At 37.1% G+C, this 21,215-nt stretch overlaps 1 protein-coding gene across 3 annotated transcripts in view; it reads right to left on the bottom strand.

The window, feature by feature from the left end:
* heatr1.S (HEAT repeat containing 1 S homeolog) overlaps positions 1 to 21,215 on the bottom strand; it is a 53,924-nt gene that overhangs the window by 6,435 nt on the left and 26,274 nt on the right. The window contains exons 18-36 of one of the 3 annotated variants that reach the window (XM_018265145.2): positions 20,520 to 20,703; positions 18,809 to 18,954; positions 17,752 to 17,944; positions 16,553 to 16,725; positions 16,006 to 16,170; positions 14,719 to 14,961; positions 13,762 to 13,893; positions 12,558 to 12,676; positions 12,250 to 12,393; positions 11,554 to 11,672; positions 10,908 to 11,029; positions 10,363 to 10,491; positions 9,090 to 9,320; positions 7,897 to 8,026; positions 7,621 to 7,787; positions 7,143 to 7,189; positions 6,365 to 6,488; positions 4,605 to 4,745; positions 1,816 to 2,108 (exon numbers count right to left, since the gene is read on the bottom strand). In XM_018265145.2, the coding sequence (XP_018120634.1) occupies positions 1,816 to 2,108; positions 4,605 to 4,745; positions 6,365 to 6,488; positions 7,143 to 7,189; positions 7,621 to 7,787; positions 7,897 to 8,026; positions 9,090 to 9,320; positions 10,363 to 10,491; positions 10,908 to 11,029; positions 11,554 to 11,672; positions 12,250 to 12,393; positions 12,558 to 12,676; positions 13,762 to 13,893; positions 14,719 to 14,961; positions 16,006 to 16,170; positions 16,553 to 16,725; positions 17,752 to 17,944; positions 18,809 to 18,954; positions 20,520 to 20,703 (3,002 nt within the window). Of the gene's footprint in view, positions 1 to 1,815; positions 2,109 to 4,604; positions 4,746 to 6,364; positions 6,489 to 7,142; positions 7,190 to 7,620; positions 7,788 to 7,896; positions 8,027 to 9,089; positions 9,321 to 10,362; positions 10,492 to 10,907; positions 11,030 to 11,553; positions 11,673 to 12,249; positions 12,396 to 12,557; positions 12,677 to 13,761; positions 13,894 to 14,718; positions 14,962 to 16,005; positions 16,171 to 16,552; positions 16,726 to 17,751; positions 17,945 to 18,808; positions 18,955 to 20,519; positions 20,704 to 21,215 lie in introns of all 3 variants that reach the window. The other 2 variants (XM_018265147.2, XM_018265148.2) reach the window with 2 other exon arrangements.

The following is a 21,215-nucleotide window of genomic DNA, read 5'->3' as shown; positions in this document are numbered from 1 at the left end:
GTAGGAGAACGAGGAACGGTTACAAGGGAACACTAGAATCATAGTTTCAACATTTTGCTAGTATTTGTGAAAAACTGTAAGAAAAATATTAACAAGGGTACATAAGGTGCCACATGTATGAAAGATCTGCCATTCAACACAAAATTACTGTTACCGTGAGATGCAAGGATACATACCTTGACCCTGTCTCTAAAAAGGTCTACATCAGGGGTCCCCAACCTTTTTTTACCCGTGAGCCACATTCAAAAATAAAAAAAAGAGATTGGGAGCAACACAGGCATGCAAAAAGTTCTTGGGGGTGCCATATAAGGGCTGTGATTGGCTATTTGATGGCCCCTATGTGGATTGGCAGCCTACAGGAGGCTCTATTTGGAAGTACACCTGGTTTTTATGCCACCAAAAGTTGATTTCAAGCCTGGAATTCGAAAATAAGCACCTGCTTTGAGTCCACTAGGAGCAACATCCAAGGGGTGAGCAAAATGTTGCTCACAAGCTACTGGTTGGGAATCACTGGTCTATAGCATACCCCTTGTACCTTCATGTCTGATGAAACCAAGAGGGTTGCTATGATGCGGTCCTTAATATATGAGATCATAAGGAACGACTGGAATTTTTCAATGACCGGATAAGCCAATCTCAAAGTACCCCAATGTCAAAAACATCCTTGCCTCTCATTCTCCAGTGTAGTTTTGTGATGAAGGGCAGATCCTTCATACATCCAAGAACGAGGAGAGAGTACTACATGTCATGGGCTGCCCGTGTGGTCTTCTGTATTTGGGGGAGACCACTTTGCAGATTAAGATACGTATCTCTCAACACCTCTCCACTATTAGGAAGGGTAATATAAAATTAGCAGTATCTAGACACTATATGGATTATGGGCATAATGAGAATCAAAGTTCATGGTTTGGCAATAAACAATGAAGTTGAGCAGTTAATCCTGCAGTATAGCCTCTTTCTTGTAGGTGCTGGGGAACAGATTTTAAGGAAATATGAGGTGTGGTGGATACATAGAAGAACATTCTGGCACCCCACTGGTTAAATAATGATTTTCACTTGTATGTATACTTATGTAATATTTCCTCTGTTTTCTGGAGGTGTTATTTTTTTTTAATTATTTTTTTAATAACTTTTTTTTGTTTAATTTTTTCGCTTTCCTTTTTGCTTGTAGCTTACTTCTGATCAGATCTGGTGAAATATGTGGATGTTTGGTGGTTGCCAAGATATGTATGGTGATGTCATATCTAGGGATGCACCGAATCCAGGATTCGTTGGGGATTCAGCCTTTTTCAGCAGGATTTGTCCGAATTCTTATGCCCATCTGAAGCAAATTAAGGGCGGAGTAAAATGCAAAGGATTCGGGGGTTCGGCTGAATCCAAAATAGTGGATTCGGTGCATCCCTAGTCATATCCTATGTATGGAATAATTTCCTGTCTGAATAGTTACATTTGGGTTACCAAATTTTGGTATATTACTTTATCCTTGGCTTGATAAAGGAGTGGAGGTACGCCAAAATGTTGCAGATAGGCTAATGAACCTGATTGTATATTTGAGGTATATATGAAGTTTCACTGCATATAAAGAGTGAGTGCTGTGTCATTTTTAAACTATTAAAATTTATACCACATTCGGCAGTGGTTGTGGCTAGACGCATGCACCGCCTTATGATAAACAGGCGTGCTGCTACTTTCAAGAATAGAGAGAGATAGAGACTGACAGAGAGAGAGAGAGAGAAAGAAAGAGAGACAGAGAAAGAAAACATGAAGTTCAGATTTAGATGCTCAAAGGACATATCTATACCCCTGGCAGGATACCTGGGTAACTGTGGGATGGCCAAAGCTTTGATGGTGCTGGTAATCTCAGCAATGCACAGCAGAGCACTGCCCAGCACATTCTTCTCTTCTGGCTCATCTGCAGAAACGAGGTCAACGGCAGCATTTAGAACAGGCACAAACACCTGCTGTCTCTCGGGGCCAAAACATTTGCAGAGAAGCTTCAAGCTGTACAGGGCAGTCTGTCTGTTAATTGCCTGCTCTTCCTCCTCCACATTTGGTTTGCGATGTACAATGGAAAGCAGATCCTTAATGAGGCCCAGCATCAACTCAATCTAAAGAATAAGACCAGTATAAAAGATTAACTTCAAGTTTTTTTTTTTTCTTACAGATTTCCCTAATTAAATATTAATTAATATCTTGTTTTCCTTAAGCTTCTGTGAAAGCATTACGGTCTCAACTTGCTGTTATTAGAATCCCATTACAGAAATCAAATGGTTTCATAAAATATAAGTAAAGAACATGTCACTTCAGCCTACAGCAGAGAGAGAATACATAGAGCCTCATGATGGGGAGCCAAAATATTTTTCGTAAATTTTTAACATAAAACCTTTATTCTTTCTGGACTCTGCTCACCTTTACTGTAGTTTATATTGGGCCTCTTCTCGCATGATAACATTTTATACCAGCGAGTAATGACAATTATTTATTATTATCATTATTGACATTTATTTATATAGCGCCAGCATATTTCGCAGCGCTGTCAAGTAAATGTGTTTATTCAACTAAATCACATTAATTACATACATAGTAACAATGGTGGCTGAAGGAGTAATGAGTATTAATTAAATATTGTTATTAACAACTATTAACAACAGATTTAATCCTTCACCTGAAGACAATGCTTTGATTAAATCTCAAGAGAAGGAGCAAATGAATCCAAGTAGGGGACAGATATCTCACTAGATAAATTAAAACATTCAAGCAGTGTTTAAAAAAATAAAAGCCAGGTAGCAGGGGCCAAGGAAAGCAGCACTGGATTAAAAGCCAACAGTGATAGGGGTAACATCACACAAAACCACTGCTCAGTGCTCAAATCAGGTAACTTTCAGACCATAAATTCACAGATGGATGTCAAATGACTAAACGTTTAGATCAGATCTTAAACCTTCCTTTAATTTTCTTCTATCCGGGCTCGGATTACAGCAGGGAGGGGAAGAGGGAGAAGGAAGGGAGAGAGGATCAAACTGAGCATGCTCAAGCCCTAGCCCTGGCGGTTTAAGATGAAAGAAGGAAGTCTGATACAGAAGCCCATGTGTACACAATAGAAGGAAAACAATGCTGTGTTTCTTTTGACAGAGCACTCATTACTTTAAGAGTTTACCAGTGTATTTACAGACCTTTCTGATAAAGCTTACTTTGTTGTAACCTTTCCTTCTCCTTTAAAAAGGAGCTATTCAACTTTAAAGGGATACGCTCATGGGAAAAAAAAATTTCTTTCTCCCAAAATGAATCAGTTAATAGCACTGCTCAAGCAGAATTCTGCACTGAAATCAGTTATATACTAAAAGTTACTTTAAAGGTGAACAACCCCTTTAGTCTAACAATGATTAAAACCTTTAATAAAGGTACTATTCCTTATTTCAGTGATCCCCAACCAGTAGCTCGTGAGTAACATGTTGCTCTCCAACCCCTTGGATGTTGCTCTCAGTGTCCTCAAAGCAGGAGCTCATTTTTGAATTCCAAGCTTGGAAGCAAGTTTTTGCATTAAAACAAAGTATAGTGCCAAACAGAGACTCTTGTAGGCTGCCAGTCTGCATAGGGGCTACCAAATAACCAATAACAGCCCTTATTTGGCACCCAAAGGGATTTTTTTCATGTTTGTGTTGCTCCCCAACATTTGATTGTGGCTCACGGCTAAAAAACATTGGGGACCCCTGCCTTATTTATATTGCTCTGGTTTAAATACTTTCTGCTGATCTTTACAGAAATTATTCATCAACCTTCATCCCAGTGGAGCTTACAATCCAAGGTTCCTATAAAACACAGTTACCCTGCTTGTATGTTTACAGAGTGCGGAAAAAACTGGAGCCCTTACAGAAAATCCACACAAACACACACAGAGACACTTGGAGACATTGCTGTAATCAACCTAGGATCCCAGTGTTTAAAGGCAGCAATTGTAAGAACGAATTACTGAAATCTAGAGAAGTAGTCGTGTTATAACAATATGGAGGATAATTAATGTAGAATGTATTTCAAATGTGATTCATCTCATGCAATTTCTGGTATGTGATGTTATTGTGGCTGAAACAGTGTCTCCCTATTGGCTGCACATAGTCCTGATTCAATATCCCATGTTTGTTAATGGATACCTTAACCGACTGCATTGAAGAGGGCTGTAGAATTACATTTAAATGTAATCACAATAATTGTTCAGCTTTAACTCTTGTACAAAGGAATAGAACTACAGAGTTCTTCCAAGAAATTTTATGGGGAAATGTCTATTCAGCTTTTGAGAAACATTTCCTATCCGGTATTCCCAGTAAGATGAGGACAAAGCAGGCCAAGTCTACTATCCTAAAACCGTAAAAAAAGCAAACATTGCCCAGTGAAGCGCATTAGCAGGTGGTAGAGAAGTAGTATAGCTTTACTAGAATGTGTCCTTCAGTGACCAATGTATCAGAAAAAGTGAGAACATACTCTTGCAAGGCAATATGATAAAAATAATTTTGACTTTACTCATGTGTTTCATTTGGTAAAATCTAAAAAGAAAATGTACTGAATGCCACAGATCTGGAAAAGAAACATGAATGGACTTTATCCTATACCTGTTCTTCCTGCCACCTTGTGCGATGCTGTAGCTTGTTATTTAGGAGATCCATTGCTTTGCGCCGTACAGAAGGCATTGGATTGGACATGAGACCTCTAATCACTGGGATAAAGGTTTCAGTAGGAAGCAATGCATTCACCTGTACAAAAACAAACATAATAAAAAGATTAAAAATGTAGATAATAAACCAAGTTCCTTTATTTCATAATTCACTGTATTGTACTTTTTAAGGACTAAATAAAGTAGCTCTTATTATCCAACCTCCATTTACCAAGCTGGCAGATTGTTATCCTCACTGGTATTGGTGTCCCCCAATCAGTAAATGAACATATATTCTTTTTATTGCAAGGCTGCTCTATGGAGCTAAACTGAAAACCATGCACTGTGTATCCCCTGAACGTTAAATTAATCTTACAGGGTCAGTAACCAACCAACCAACCCATGGGATTGGTATAGCATCTTATTCCAAATTACATCAACAATGCACTCAGCTTTAAGTTTGCTAATACAGATATGGGACCTCTCATCCAGAATGCTCGGGACCCGAGGTCATCGGGGTAATGGATCTTTCTGTAATTTGGATCTTCATACCTTAAAAGAGAACTAAACCCTAAAAATGAATGTGGCTAAAAAGCCATATTTTATATACTGCATCAGCCTAAAGTTTCAGCTTGTCAATAGCAGCAATGATCCAGGACTTCAAACTTGTCACAGGGGGTCACCATCTTGGAAAGTGTCTGTGACACTCACATGCTCAGTGGGCTCTGAGCAGCTGTTGAGAAGCTAAGCTTAGGGCTCGTCACTAATTATCCAGCAGAAAATGAGGTTGGCTTGTAATATAAGCTAAAATGGAGTCTACAGGAGTTGGCCATTTCATAATTTGGAGCTTTCTGGATAACGGGTTTCTGGATAACAGATCCTATAATTGTGCAGAAAATAAATTTCAACCATGTACCAATGTTTGGGCTCTCACAACCAGGAGTTGCTTGACATAGATAATAATATGGATTAGTAATATAGAATGGAAAGAAAGTTGAACTTGACAACTCTCAATTAAAAAATATATTGGTAAAATTCCTAATAAGCAGAAAGTGTCAACCTTGGGCAATACAAGTACTGATACAGCATTTGTAACATACAAACACTTTCAGCCTGTTCAGCAGTTTATGGGCTCAACTTTCACAAGCACAGACTGAGACATGAAAGAAATATGCCAGTATTGTAACCTATTATTGGTCTCAGTTTCAAATTATTAGCCTATCTTTAATAGATAAAAAAAAACACTGAAGGGTATTTATCCTCTAGAACAGTGATCCCCAATCAGTAGCTCGTGAGCAACATGTTGCTCTTTGAACCCTTGGATGTTCCTCCCAGTGGCCTCCAAGCAGGTGCTTCTTTTTGAATTCCTGGCTTAAAGGCAAGCTTTAGTTGCATAAAAACGTGTATACTGCCAAACAGAGGCTCCTGGTGGCTGCAAGTCCACATAGGGGCTACCAATACCCAATCACAGCCCTTATTTGGAATCCCCGGGAACTTTTTGCATGCTTGTGTTGCTCTCCAACATTATTTTATACTTGAGTGTGGCTCATGGGTAAAAAAGGTTGGGGACCTCTGCTCTAGAAGAACATTAGTAGATTTTATATCAAAAGAAACATTAACTATCTTGCTGAAAAAGATTCCATAATCATAAGGGTCAACTGTAATAGTAAATGCCATAATAACCAACTATAATGAGTTCTAGGAAATTTTTACACTCACCTTGTCCAGCATCTCATAAGATTTATTGAGAAGTGCCCGCCAGAATTTTGCAGTGGGTTTGTCCGCATTGTTTTCTACTGAGGCAGCTATTAGATTGATATAGCAGAGGACTTCTTCCAGTAACCTAATGCACATAGGATATTGCACATAATGTAATCATATATGCATAATAAACTATAATGAAATCATAAATTAGTTTTACTTTCCTTGTATGCCTATTAGAGTACAGCAAGATTTTGCTAGCATTTGAAAGGTTAAGAGCGTACAAATTCACATTTAGAGCACTTCTAAATTTGATCTTGAAATGTTATATTTTTGGATAAGGAAAGGGTAAGCTATAACTGCGGATACTAATCATGTAAAAGAATACAGACGGCTTCAATACATTCGCAATGAAATCAGGCAAAACTGGGACATAAAATGCAGTGGAGTTAGAATATAGAACCTACCATGGAACATGATATAGTTTGATAAAAAGGGGTGCAAACAGTAAATAAGCAAATTGTACAAGGAGATAAATCATAAGACCATTCTAATTTAGTAGGGGATATAAAACTATATATCTACATTCAGCTTTGTCGAGCCTTAAAATGAAAGCCAAGATTTGGGGTGAATCTCCTAGCTGAGCAATTATGGCAGAGCATATCAACTGCTGAAACATTGTACGTGGCACCAGATAAGCTGAGCAGTTACCTAATTGCAAACTGTAAATAATAAAGAAACCAAAGAAACCAAAGGACAACAGAGGACTGTCACCAAAAAAAAAAAAAAAATCTACCTTTGTTCTGATTCTTCTAATTGTTCTGCAGCTTGACAGTTAACAACCTGGTTAGAAAAACAAAAGTACAAAATTTATCATTTACTGTCTTTACACCCACAATGCATATAAACAGGAAATACGGTCTACAAGTAAAATAGCAAACATTCGTGACAGCTACTCTTAGAATGAGCAGTGGCTTAGTTTGAAAGCTTTTTATCCATCAGTTATGGAGAGCTAGAAAGTGAAAAAGGTGTTATGTAAGGAGAGCATACCAGCGACCATTTTTATTTTCGGGCTATTAAGTGTAAGCTGCCATGACAGTGTTACAATGTGGCCAAATGATGGCTGCTTCATTGCAGTTAGCCATAGCAAATGCAAATAATTTGAAATACATAAATATAATAAAGACCAATGGTAAAGTTGCTAAGAATAGACCCACCGTTCTACCAATTAAAGTTTATTTGCAAGTGTATTTCGCCTGAAGTCCAATGTTTACCTTGCCCACAAAAGTGTTGGAAGCCAGAAGCTGAGCAATGAAGGATACAGACAAGAATTTAAAGTGACGCAGCTCCTTGGCAGAGAGAGTCTCCACACTAAAGAGATGGATTCCAGCTTCCTGAGGTTTTTGCTTCTGGGTTCTGCTTTTCTTTTCCTCTTTATCATCTGCATAAAAAAAACACTCCTATAATCAATATATGAACATCAAATGCTGACACTTATTTAATAAAGCTATTAAGCTTATTCTATCTGAGATTTATATCTTGCTCATTACCTTCATTTTTATTTTCAGGGAGTTTGGCAAGAAATTGAAGCAGCTTGATCAAACTCTGAAGCTGCTCATGAACACCGAATTCGCAGCAAACAGAAACCCAGAGTTCTGTGTCCCTTTCCAACACAGCATCCTGTTGCACAAAGAAAAATTGGTAATTTTAACAGATACCGACCATAAGAATACACAGTGATAAGAAAAGGGCAACAAGATAAAACCTTAATCACAGACATGAGCTTTGGAGAGGGAACTACATTTATGTACTGAGTTGGATCGTAGATAGGCAGAAGGTGGTCCAGCAGACAAGGCAGTAGGATGCCACAGTTCAAATTAAAATTCACGAAGAATGAAGTGCCAATATGAGAATGGAGAAAGTCTCTGGAAAGCTTATTCCAAAGGGGTTTAAATGTGAATATCTTACAAAATAAGGTATTTATTCTACAAGGCTCTTATTTTTTGTCACCCATGTATCTGTCCTCTATCACATTCCCATCCTCATGCCAAACTAAAGAACAAATGCAGGACATATTATAGCTGGGTTTCATTTATTCTCCCTTTATTAAAGGGATTCGGTCATGATTTTTATCATGTCATTTTATGTCTAAATTACACTGTTTACACAGCAAATAATTCACTCTACAATATAAAATTTAATTCCTGAACAAGCAATTGTATTTTTTTAAGTTGTAATATTGGTGTGTAGGCAGCCATCTCAGGTCACTTTGCCTGGTCATGTGCTTTCAGAAAAAGCCAGCACTTTAGGATGGAACTGCTTTCTGGCAGGCTGTTGTTTCTCCTATTCAATGTAACTGAATGTGTCTCAGTGAGACCTGGATTTTACTAATAAGTGCTGTTCTTAGATCTACCAGGCAGCTGTTATCTTGTGTTAAGGGAGGGAATGGTGATATCACTCCAACTTGCAGTACAGCAGTAAAGAGTGACTGAAGTTTATCATAGTACAAGTCAAATGACTGGGGCAGCTTGGAAACTGACAATATGTCTAGCCCCATGTCAGATTTCAAAATTAAATATAAAAAAATCGGTTTGCTCTTTTAAGAAACGGTTTCATTGCAGAATTCTGCTGGAGCAGCACTATTAAACGATGCACTTTGAAAATACATTTTTTTCCCATGACAGTATCCCTTTAAGCGGTCGTGTTACCCATGATGCACTGTCAAACTTAATCTTGCTCTGACCTTTTCTCCATTGATTGCCATGGTGACTGTCTTGGTCACATGTTGCTGGAAGAGGAGGACTAAAAGCACCCAAAGGAATCGCAGTGTCCCAACAATTTCTATGAGCTGTGACAAAATGGGCACACGGCGGTGATCTGGAACGTGAGGCAGAGCATCCACAAAGACATGGATAATGTTTCTGACCACTTCTTCCAAGTCATCTTTGGTCTCTTCAGATGCATTTTCACCAGCCTGTGTCAGAGACCAGAGAAGTAAGTAAAAACACGGCAAGATACCTGGAGCCACAGATGCAGTTTGTTATCAGCAAACTGAACAATTTCCATATTCTAGTTAATAATATAGCCACTGACAAAAACGCGCAGTTTACATGTTCGCTGCTGAATTCAGAAATCTGGTTTGGTACTGATGTTAACTCAGTAATATTTTGCAAGATTGTGGCTAAGGTGAAAGACTTACATTTTTAGTCCAAATGTGAACAAAAACAATTATTTTTTTTTGTTTTCTATATGCATGTGAAATAGTTTGTAACAAAATTACAATAAACAGAAAAGAGAGGTAAGGTAAACAGTCAGTGTCAAGTACAGATTCCAATATTAGAAAAAAACAATTATTTATAACAAACTGTGTTCTCCCCAGAAAAATAAATATCCAGGTGGGAAAAAAAGTGCACCTACTGAGGTGAGCCCAGGGGCCCATTAACTATTGATGGACGATACACCAGAAAAAGTTGCCCAGGAAAGAACATTGATCACAAATGATTCAGAAAAAAATCAAAACATTGGACGCTTTGGTATTTAGCCATCTCCAAAATTAATGGATTTAGGGCTTCACTTTCAAATTAAAGACTAACTAAATACAAAATGCAATTGAATGGAGGATGTTCTACTACAGGGCAACTTATATAAAATATAAATAAAAATCCATTAAACTGCGGTGGATGTTTAAGAAGTATATATTTACATGGATCCAAATCAAAATCAGTCACTGTTTGGTTGCCCATAACTCAACAACATGATAGGACTGTAAAAATCTAAGATAATACATTTAGAAATATATTCTACCTTGTTCCAAGTGGAATTGCACTAAAATTACATTTTCCTAACTTCATTAAACAGTGTTAAATATTTAAACTGTGCAGTTGAGAGATTTATTTGCCAAAATGTTATTATTTGATTCTTTCCCAGTGGTGACAATAAATTACTCGAGAGCTGTTCTACCCTGAATTTCTGATATCGAAGATCATACCTTAAAAGGTTTCTGTTATAGCACTTACCTGAATAAGCGCAGGGATAACAGTCTGAACAGTCTTGCTAATAACCTGGAAACTGTAGTTATCATCCAGTCGCATCACACTGGCTCCCATGAATGTAAATATAGGCATGATGTTGTGTAGAACTTTATCCTTTAATGAAAATTAAACAAAAAGTTTTTTTGTTGTACAGATATGGAATCACTTATACAGAAACCTGTTGTCCAGAAAGCTCTGAATAACAGAAAAACCATCTCCCAGAGAGTCGATTTAAGCAAATCATTGTAATTTTTTTTTTAATTTTTTTTCTGTAAGAATAAAACAGTACCTTGTACTTTATGGTAAACAAGCTGCATAAATTCATATTGGTTTCAAAACAATCACAGTGTTTTCATGATTAAATGATTTTTAGCAAACAAATGCCTCTTATACCTAAAACCCAGGTCCCAAGATTTTTTTTTCCAAATAAAAACTAAGCTCGACAGAATTTGTAGCATGTTTTTCATATTTGTACAATTATATTTAACGCAAACAGATTTATTTGCACAAAAAAAGGGTCACTAATTTACCGGGAAGATTCCAGCAGCGGCTCCCAGGAGAAGCAGAGCGTGATGATGAGTTTGGGGCATCTCTGAAGTCCTCACACATTGAACTATTAGTTCCACATTGAACTTTTCCTCATCAAGGACTTCTGAAAAGTAATTAAATGTTGTTTAATAAATGGTTTCATTTATTTACTCAAACCCTTACACTGATTAAACAATGAAACAAATAGTTGCACCTGCTGAGTTAAACTTCACCTCCATATACATCAATGTAGGCTGACAATCCAAATAGGGGCTACCAAATGGCCAATCACAGCCCTTATTTGGCACCCCAAGAACAGTTTACATGCTAGTGTTGCTCCCCAACTCCTTTTACTTCTGAATGTTGCTCACGGGTTCAAAAGGTTGGGGATCCCTGCTCTAGGTCAACAAGCAGCTAGGCACTATAGGTTTACCTTGATGTACTCATGTCGTTTTTCAACCTCATTTTCTAAATCACTATGTTATCCAGAGCATTGCATAACATCATGAAAAAGGGATATCGATTTTAATCCCTTTAATACAACCTTTTTTTATAGTTTTGCTAAAGTAAAATCCTAATTGTGTTTTAATATTCTTTCTTTATCAAGACATTATTCTCTTAGGAGTTCAGTGTCTGTGCTACGTGTACCTTTGGGCTCTTTGTCCTCTTCCAATGAGATCTTCTGACAGATATTAAGCAGACAGCTAAGGATCAGCTGCTTTGTATATTCCAAACTGGTCTGTTCTGTAGTTGAAGGTTCAAGGCACCTAAAACCAGAAAGTCATAAGTACAATTTGTATAAAAGCTAGAAGGGGAACTATAGGCTGACGAACAAGTATTTGCAATTGCATTTCACACCTTTCAAAGTCTTTATAAACGTTACCTTTTTGCTCTGCTTTGATGAATATATAATTTTAGCAAAGAATTTGTAGCAAAAAGTTTAAATAAGTTGCCGTATATTATTTAACATGGGCTGTGTGGTGATAGAGATTTTTATAACAACTGTCCCTTTCATTAATTTGCAAATATATTGCAGCTTAATGAATAAACAGGCAGATAACTGAATACCAAATCATGGCTTAATTTCATTCATTTAATCCCCAATTTTATTTGCAGCATGACAAAGGAATTTTTGCATTAAAAACGAAAAATAAAATGTTTCAGCAGGGGAAAGGTTCCCGGCCAGTGACTGAGCAACTTAGAAAAATGTTCACAAACAGCAACCATTGAAATGTAAATGCGGAGCTCTTGTATTTAACTGAATAATATGCTACTACCTCGGTCATTAGGTATGTAACCAGCAAGACTACAACTCAATGTAATCTAATAACACATGATCTGTACCTTGACAGCAGGTAAAAAAGGGAAGGAACTAAAAGTTGTGGCTCTCTGAGTTTCTTCTTGTGCTGAAGAAGTTCCAGAATGAGGGTTATTCTGGGCCAGTTGATGTTTCCTTCTCCTGATGTTGCTTCTTGTCCTTGGGATTTCCTGGAGAGTGGAATAAGCACTCATTATTCGTCATTTGAATTTAGGCTCATTAATTTGATGAAAAGTAAAGGCGGAGGGCAACAAAGGCAGAACAACTTCAGACAGATAGGAATAAAATACTCCTCAGACATAAATCTTTGAGAGCACAAATCAAATGTGAGTACCTTTGTTGTTGTTGCTGCTGCTGCATCTTCTGCCTCCTGGTTTGACGAACAGTAGATACACTTTTGTCTTTTCCAGGAGGTCCCAGTTCTGCACTGATATGCTCAGCATGGATGGAAATCTGTCAAGTGTTGGGAAAAATATACTCAAAATGCAAATTCTTCAGAAGTTAACTAGTACTACCACCTTAATAAAATGAAATAAAATGTAAACACTCCTTAGACAGTTATGTTTTTAGGGCTCTATACAAGAAACCAGTCGAGTTGCCAAGGTGAAACATGGTTCAAAGCATTAAACAGATTCCAGGCAGAGTAACCAACATTGTTGGTTATTATTTAATAGGTCTCCCTAAGGCAATTGAAAGGATATGTTTTTAAAGGTTATTATAACCTTCACATCAGTTATTCAAGAGTCATGAGAAGAAAATTCCTACGCTAAAACACAAGATCACATTAAACACTTTAATTCTGCAGGAAGCATCTACTTGAGCGTAACCTAAAATCATGAATGCAAATGAAGCTGCTTAGTGTTCTCATGGCTGAAGAGAGTGTGATCTGTGGTTAAGTAATTCTGTTTCTTTGTCACTCTTTTTTTTTTTGCCAACCTATTTATGTATTTTTTTCTTAAAAAAAGGTCCATCTCTTGTTTTGGTATTCTATTTTAAGCGAGTATGCCTTCTGGAATGGAAGATACCTACGCACAGAGAAGGGTTTAGCTCATATGAAAGGACTCTTCTGAAGTTTATATGTCCAATCAAAAGCCTATAAGAATAAAAGTATGGATAACCATATACAAGTCACAGTTATTGGTCATCTGTAGGTGACTGGACTTCTGGGTAATTTTGAAATTGCAGGGGGGACAGAAATAGATTTTACATTTTTCAGGGAACCAGAGAAAATACAGTGAATCTCTCTCTCTACATGGGCAGAATTTAAGTCATGGCCCCAGTGCTGCTAGTCAACAGTGCCATTGGACCATATTCCCTTTGGGTAGCAGCAAAGAAGATGCAGTACAATAAAAACAGTATAATTGTATTTCATATAAAGGTCTGTTTACCCTCCAAAAAGAACCCCAAGTAGTAACAAATAAGAAAAACCTGATATATTATTCATAGTTTAGAGCTCAATAAAACCTTTACCTACCATTAGAAGAAGAATAGGACAGCTCCAAGTGACAAACTTATCGTACAATTAAAAATAAACTTACCGACTTAAATGCACTGCTAACAGCCTGAGAACAAGCAGCATCTTTACTGTTAAGCAGCAAATCAAAGAGAGTAGCCAATAGCTTCTGTTGAACACTGCCATCATCTAATGCAGCAAAGAATGCCTTGTTGATCTAGGAGGTCAAAAGAAAGAATTAAATATGCATTTGGCACTTGAGAAAGGCTGGGGATCCACATTTTGCTATGATTCAGCATGTGCCTTGTGTGAAGTGGTATACACTGAAATTACATATTATATATACATAAACATTGTCCAGTACATGTATTGTATATACTCTATAAAATAATTAAACAAAGCCAACAGTTCAGTAAAGGATTGTCAACATTCAACAGATTGTACATTTATGGAAAACAACTATGTTAGTTTTAATACATGCATCTGAAATATGAAATATGGGAAGGCCATCTGCCATAGAAACAATTTTTAGCAAATGTTTTGAAATATTTCCTTTTTCTCTTCAATAATGAAATAGCAGATTGTACTTGATCTAACCAAGTTGAATCCAAATTGGTGGTAAAAAAATATTATTGGGTTTATTTAATGTTTAAATGATTTTCTAAAAGGCTTAAGGTATGCTGATCCAGTTTATGGAAAGATTCCCAATACGGCACAGGGTGGAAGCGTATACGCATACACATAATGAGCAAATTCCCTGGGTTGCTCATGCATGAGACTTAGGATGGGGGGTGGGGCGCATCGGCTAAGTTCTTCCCACCTTTGGTGTAAAAAACGAATTTGAATATGGGAAATTCAATAGTTCTTTCTTAGTTGTAATGAGAACTCGGTAAGTATGTATTACCGTCTAAAAGTAATTTTAAGTTGTGAATTTAATCAGCACATAAAAAATTGTATCTTTGAGAATCTCAATCAGAGTTGGAAGGTGAAGAGCAACATCATATCTAGTTTTTCCCCCCGAGTAACTGAAATGTGTACTTACTTGTCCAAGTGCGGTGATTTGGGTAGAGGGAATACCCACATAAACAACTTGGTTGTTGTTCAAAGCTTTTAGGAATATGTCCAGGCTTTGAGAGTTTTGGGGCAAGAGGCTCACAGAATGTTCATTGAACTTTGCAAGAAGTAGATGGAGTAGAATAGCTTCATCTTCCAGCAATTCACTTGATGCAGACGTAAGTTTCTCAAGCAATCTCTCAATTACAGGTAATACCAGAGCTAGAGGGGTCTGAAAATGTAGCAGGAATGCAGAATTATTTCAGTATCCCATGCAATACTCACTTCTATAACAAATATTTTTGTTCTTTCTAGAATGACCATCAATATCCATAGGTGCTGATGTAGAAGTTTCTTAACAATATGACTGTTTCTTAGACACAAGACTGCTCTGTAAAACATGTTGCATCACTATGTATCACCTCTAATTACATAGCACACCACCAGTCATGATCTTCTTCCCACTCCTGCATCCAGAAATTTTTATGTGCCATATTCATGCTCTTGAATTACCTTCAAGAGCATTCAACATCTTCATTAATACTTATATTTTAAATTCTCACTGCGCTGACTACCTTTCTCCAACCCACATTAATTAAGTCACAAGTTTTCAGTACACACATTGCCAAAGTCTACACAGACAGTATATTTTCCACCACCAGGTCTCCTCATTCCCTTTCACTTTTTTTTTTAAAGTTTTTATATTATTGAATTCTCTTAACACAGAGACAGATAGGTAGAAAGAATAATGTACATCTGGTTATCGTAATGTATAGCAGTAATTATCACAACAGTCAAAGCTCTGCATAAATGTCAAACAGAATTCCAATCCTACAACATTCTAACGTCAGGGGTCATATATGATTCTCATTCTCCATTGAGTGGATAACACTTTTACATTGTAAGTTATTGTAGGCAGGACCCTCGCCTTTATCATCTATAAACACACTGTAAAAAGATTTATCAGCTTCAAACGAGGTAACTAATCCTAAAACCTACTCAATATTTTGCCTACATAAAATTATGGCATTCTTTATTCAAGTGATCCAAATCCAACATGTTAACAGAATTGTCTGCCTGTATTGTACCCAAAAGGTCAACTGTTGTCAGATCTTGTGTCTGCAATACTGAATACTCCCTGCAAAAAGTCTGTAGAACCAATTAAAGCATTTTTTGACTCAGAGGCAGACATGCCAATTCTGGACACAACAAGAATAGTTGCCAGGATGCTTTGCAAATTCTTGTAAATTGTAGAACTGTATAATGTGCTACTTACCTTGCCATTGACTCCTTGAAGAGCTTTCATCAGTGCTTTGCCAATGTAGGATGGGCAGCTTGGGGACTGGAGAATGCCAATTATCTGTTCCAATGCATTTGACATTTTCTGTGAACTTTTGTTTGAGCCTGGCACTTGTAGCTCCTCAAAAATGCCCCCTAATGTCTGTATGCAAAAAAAAAAAAAATCACAGCCGTGTGAAGGCAAAGCAATAAAGGCAAACACCTTTTAAAAATGTCAGCACTGTAAACAATTCGGTATTCACTTATTTGAAAATAATTGCCAAAAGGTTAGACACAGAAGCAGTCACTATGCCACATATTACTTTATTGTTTCACATTTCATCAATAAAGACCCTCGTTTATCATTGCTGCTGCTGAAAACTGAAGGTGAAGTGATCCACAGTATATGATATTAGCCTTATACTAAGTATATTTTTAGTCCTTCACAATAAATTAAATCCCATTATGCGGTAAAGAAGGAAAAGTCTAATGGGCTTCTCTTTTGGCCTGCTTAAATAAAAGGATAGATAAAAGATCATTTTTACCTGAATAACATAAGCAGAGTCTGCAACTATCTCTTCAGTTCTCTGCACCAGACACTGTACAACTGGCAGTAATGGAGAATCCCTCACAAAGCTGAGCGTTTGTAGACAACTCATTGCGGCTCTGCGCACTTCCCTTATAGGACTTGTCAAGTTGATCAGCAAAGACACCATCACTGAAAGGAAAAGAAATCTAAGTCACTTTAGATATTTTTTACAGTGGGTGAAAAGAGCAAACTGGTGTGTATTTATCAGTGACGGCCCTCAAAAACATTAATGCACTTGGGGCCATCATAAAAATTGCATGATTCTGTATGTGTGCAGCTCCTTTGAATTTTTTTTAAAGGACAAGGAAAGTCTAAAATAGAATAAGGCTAGAAATGCTGTATTTTGTATAATAAACATAAGCATGAACTTACTGCACCACAAGCCTAATCAAACAAATGATTTATGCTTTCAAAGTTGCCCACAGGAGGCTGTCATCTTGTAACTTTGTTAAACATCTTTGCCTGACCCTGACCCTGCACATGCTCAGTGTGGTCTGGGCTGCTTAGGGAACGTCATAAACAAAGCTGCTTGAATTCTACATGGCAAATAAGGCGGGGGCTCCCCCTGCTGTTCATGAGTATGATTGTTTCCCTGCTCAGCAGTTAGGGACCATCTGACAATTCCTATCCACAACAGTAAATGAAGAGAGAATTTCACTGCATACATTCAGGTTTCTTATAAAAACGGAACACATTTTTTAATTAAAGTATATTGGAGATAGGGTTCTTTTTCATTAAAGACAGTAAAAATTGGATTTTATTTTTTTTTTGCCTTTCCTTGTCCTTTAAGTAGGGTTGATGCCATAATTCAAACACAGATCCAGGCAAGAACTTTCCTGTATTCTCACTCTAAATCATGTTTAGCATCTGATCCATGAGCAGGTTTCAGAAGGGAGATCCATTCTGCAGCTATGCAACTGCACTGCACAGTACTGTGTGTGGATACCCCCAGACTACAAGGGTTTAGCTACAATACTGGCAGCTAAAAGATTAAGAAGTATATTGAAAATACAGTGCTGTGGAGCTGGAGGCCAGTTGTCCCAGATAAATCCTTATGGCCTACACGGTGCCTCCTTTTCCTGTTATACTTGAAAACAGGATGCACAAATAATTGCCTAGCACCAGAGGCATCAGATAATGAAAACGGAATAGTACCTGGTGAAGACACGGAAAGCAGTTGTTTTTTTTTCAGAGTCGGCTGGGAGGCAAGCAATGTATTGCCTATGTAAAGTGCCCGAGTGTGCAGCACTGCATTTACAGAGCAGCTCAAAGGATCAGAAAGATTACAACTATAGGTCCACAAGACGGAGAGGAAGTTGAAGAGATCCTCGTGACTTTTTAAATGTTCCTTCAAAAAATACAAAAAAATATTTACATTAGCTAAAACGCAGCAATAATTGAGAAAAGAATGAAAAATAATGCCATCTGCCTCATTGGTCCTGGGAAAGAGAGGCTGCTACCACATACTAATGAACATGTCATTTAAAAAAAGCTAATGAAAATAGCTCAAAAATGAATTTTTTCTAAGATTAAAATAGGATTTAGAGTCAAGAATTAGGTAATGAGCTGTCTCTGTAAGTTCATTGTGCGAGGCCTAACTACTTACAGTATTGTGGCAATGCTATTACTCACCAAACTGCATTTATTAATCTTTCTTTCAGAGGTATTTTCAAATTGTAACTAAACAAATATAGACAACCTATTCTAATGGGTGTGTTTTTTCCTATAGGGGTTGTGTTTAGGGGGAGTTATACTGGTATGGCTGTTACCAAACCTGAGAAGTGTGTTCCTTACTTTGAAACATTGAGTCAAACTCAACCTACATGGCTAAGATGGTAAACGTTGTTCTCTGAATTTCAGCAATGAAGCACTGTTGGGTCAGTCAACAAATGGGCAATTCTTGCTGAACAAGGAGTTTAACAGCACATTTTTTAGAGATTTACAGAATCCCAGCTTCAGTTCTGGCCCAATCCAGGCGACTGGCCAAACCCAATATCAACCCTTAAAATTGCTTTTTTTTAGCGCTGGATGAGAGGGTACAGATTTTGTTTGCAGATTTTTATTTTTTTTATTTTTTGTGAATATGCACATGTAAATTAGGGTATGAAAAAATAAAGATTCAATGCATCACTAAAATATATCAAACATTAAATTAGAGGAAAATTTTTGTTATGTGAAGCATCAAATCCAAAGGGAAATCCATAAACCTTACCTTGTATAAGTAACCCATTAGAAGCCTGAAGTTGGTACAAACTCCTTCACTTGCACCCCAGATTATCACATCAAAGAGACCAATGAGAAGCCGCAAGTAGTTTCTGCATGTTTTGTCCATAGTCTCGGGATTCCACCAAATATTACCTTTTCAGAAAGACACAATGAGAGAAAGCATTAAACGCACCTTCATTACTTTAAAGGTACTCCCAATGTTTTCTTTTAATGACAAGGCTGGAAATTTTTTTTCCCCCATATAAGTATGGACTCCTCTCAGCAGACAATATCTGGGAGAGCATAGGCAGTTTTCAACCTTGTGTGATTTATGCCACAACTGATTGGGCCTGTGGTCTGACCACACTGCAGGGTACTATTGGAACCAAAGGAATTGTTAATTAGAGAAAGCAGACATAGCTCAAGCCTACCATGCAGCACCCCATAAGATTGCTCAAAGCCTGTTTACATACAGAAAATTAAGCTAATATGCAGAATGCAGTACTGGCACAAGAAAAATGTTTCTGGTTACCAGACTTTTAAATTACTTTCGCTGACAGAGTATGCTAAAGTACTGAAGTGGTGGTAAATCATTTTATGTGATCTTTACATCTAATGGGAAGCATACATGTATACAATAAACATACAAGTGTACAGAGAGCACCATGAGTTCCTTGTTTTGAGTTAAATACAGGATATTCTCCATTCAGTAAAGAAACTGCTGCACTTCAGTTTTGGATCATTACATAGAAGTGGCAGCAATAAACTAGAACCAGAACTCGAGGATTAGAAGTAGCATGGCATTCATTTCTAACATTCTAAAGAAGGAATATTCTATAATAAACGAGTTCTACAAGAAATTTTTGGGAGTGTTTTTAAAAAACGTGCCCCAAATGACTAGTGAAGTCTATCTCAAGAAAAGCATTCATTGATCTGAAAGTAAGTTGAGAGTAAGTTGCTAATACTGTTGACCAGAAGCAGACACTTCATACATGAAAAACTGATAGTATATACATTAAAGCATAACATGCATTACAATTATGTTAATTCAAAAGCCGAACAAAGGCTTGCCAATCTGCCACTAGGCAATATGGCTCTAAGGAAAATATTTCCCCCACCTTAAAGCGGACCAAAAAATCTGTATAATAAAAGTCCTTTTCAAATTAAACATGAAATCCAATTTATATTTTTTATTAAAGCATCCATAGCCTTAGGCATAGAGGAGGGGCAGACAGTTACTTTCACTTTCCATTCAGCACTTCCTAGATGTCTCTGCACTCTCAACATTCTCCCGTTCTATTAGTCAGGACATGGGGATGGACACTGGGTCCCCCATTCTGGTGCACAAACAAGATTCTGAGATGATACAAGGCTTGCCTTAATAACAGTGTCCACAAAATGGCTGCTGCCTGCTTGCTATAATTATGAATTCTCAGACGGAAGGAAACAAGATTCAAATAAATTTATATAGTGTAATTAAAGTTCATTTTGCTTGACTAATGTGATAAAATGGGATTTTGAATACTTCTTTGGGTGATGGTCCCCTTTAAAACCATTGCATCCATATTGCCAACATGAATTATATGTATCTCTCTTCCGGCATGCTGCTAACTGCTCATTTGTTTCCAATTAACTGTCAAAAACAAATTAACTCTTTGTACCAGTGTTTTATATATCTGTATATTCAAAATGACAGAAACAGGAGTTTTCATTCTTACCTTTAGGGAATGATTTGGGGCAGATGAGATTGCATATTAAGTTTTTAAGCAGCAGCATCAGTAAAATATTTTCTTCAACGTATGCTGTGCGTCCTTTATTAAGCTCATCTACATAGTCAGACAGCAGCTGTACAAGCAACTTATTCTGATTTATGTGGTCCAGATTCCACTTCTCAGGGATGTCCTATGTGAACAAATATCAGCAAAAAGTCAAAAATCCACCAAAATTCCTGAAAGTGGCTACTTTAGCAGTGATCAAAGCAACTAATTGAAGAATTACACTATGATGATAGACTATCAAGGCTGGTGTTGGATTAAGGTTAGTGGAGAATCTTTTTCCCCCTTAGAAGATGAAGAACGAGAAGGACAACACTTTAGCTTAGAGGAAAAGAACTTTCACAGTGAGGACAGTGAGGTTGCGAAATTCCCTGTCAAGTGATGTTGTGATGGTACATTCTATTAATACCTTTAAGAGAGGCTTGGATGTTTTCTTGAACAGGTACCATATCCAAGGCTTCAGTCATCTAAAGATCTACAGTTTGGTAAAGGTATGTGTGTATATATATTTTAATACAGATTCAATTGTATCACTAGAACTATGTGTTTAAAAATAGGGCAATAAAATTATATGCCTTAAAAGTCTTCCAAACCACATACTTTCTAGTACTTTGAAACCCTGTACACAACACTCAACAG

This window comes from Xenopus laevis, chromosome 5S (genome assembly GCF_017654675.1).
Source record: "Xenopus laevis strain J_2021 chromosome 5S, Xenopus_laevis_v10.1, whole genome shotgun sequence".
Lineage (NCBI taxonomy): Eukaryota > Metazoa > Chordata > Amphibia > Anura > Pipidae > Xenopus > Xenopus laevis.
The sequence above is the reverse complement of the archived record's forward strand: the minus strand, read 5'-3'. Positions and strand labels throughout refer to the sequence as shown.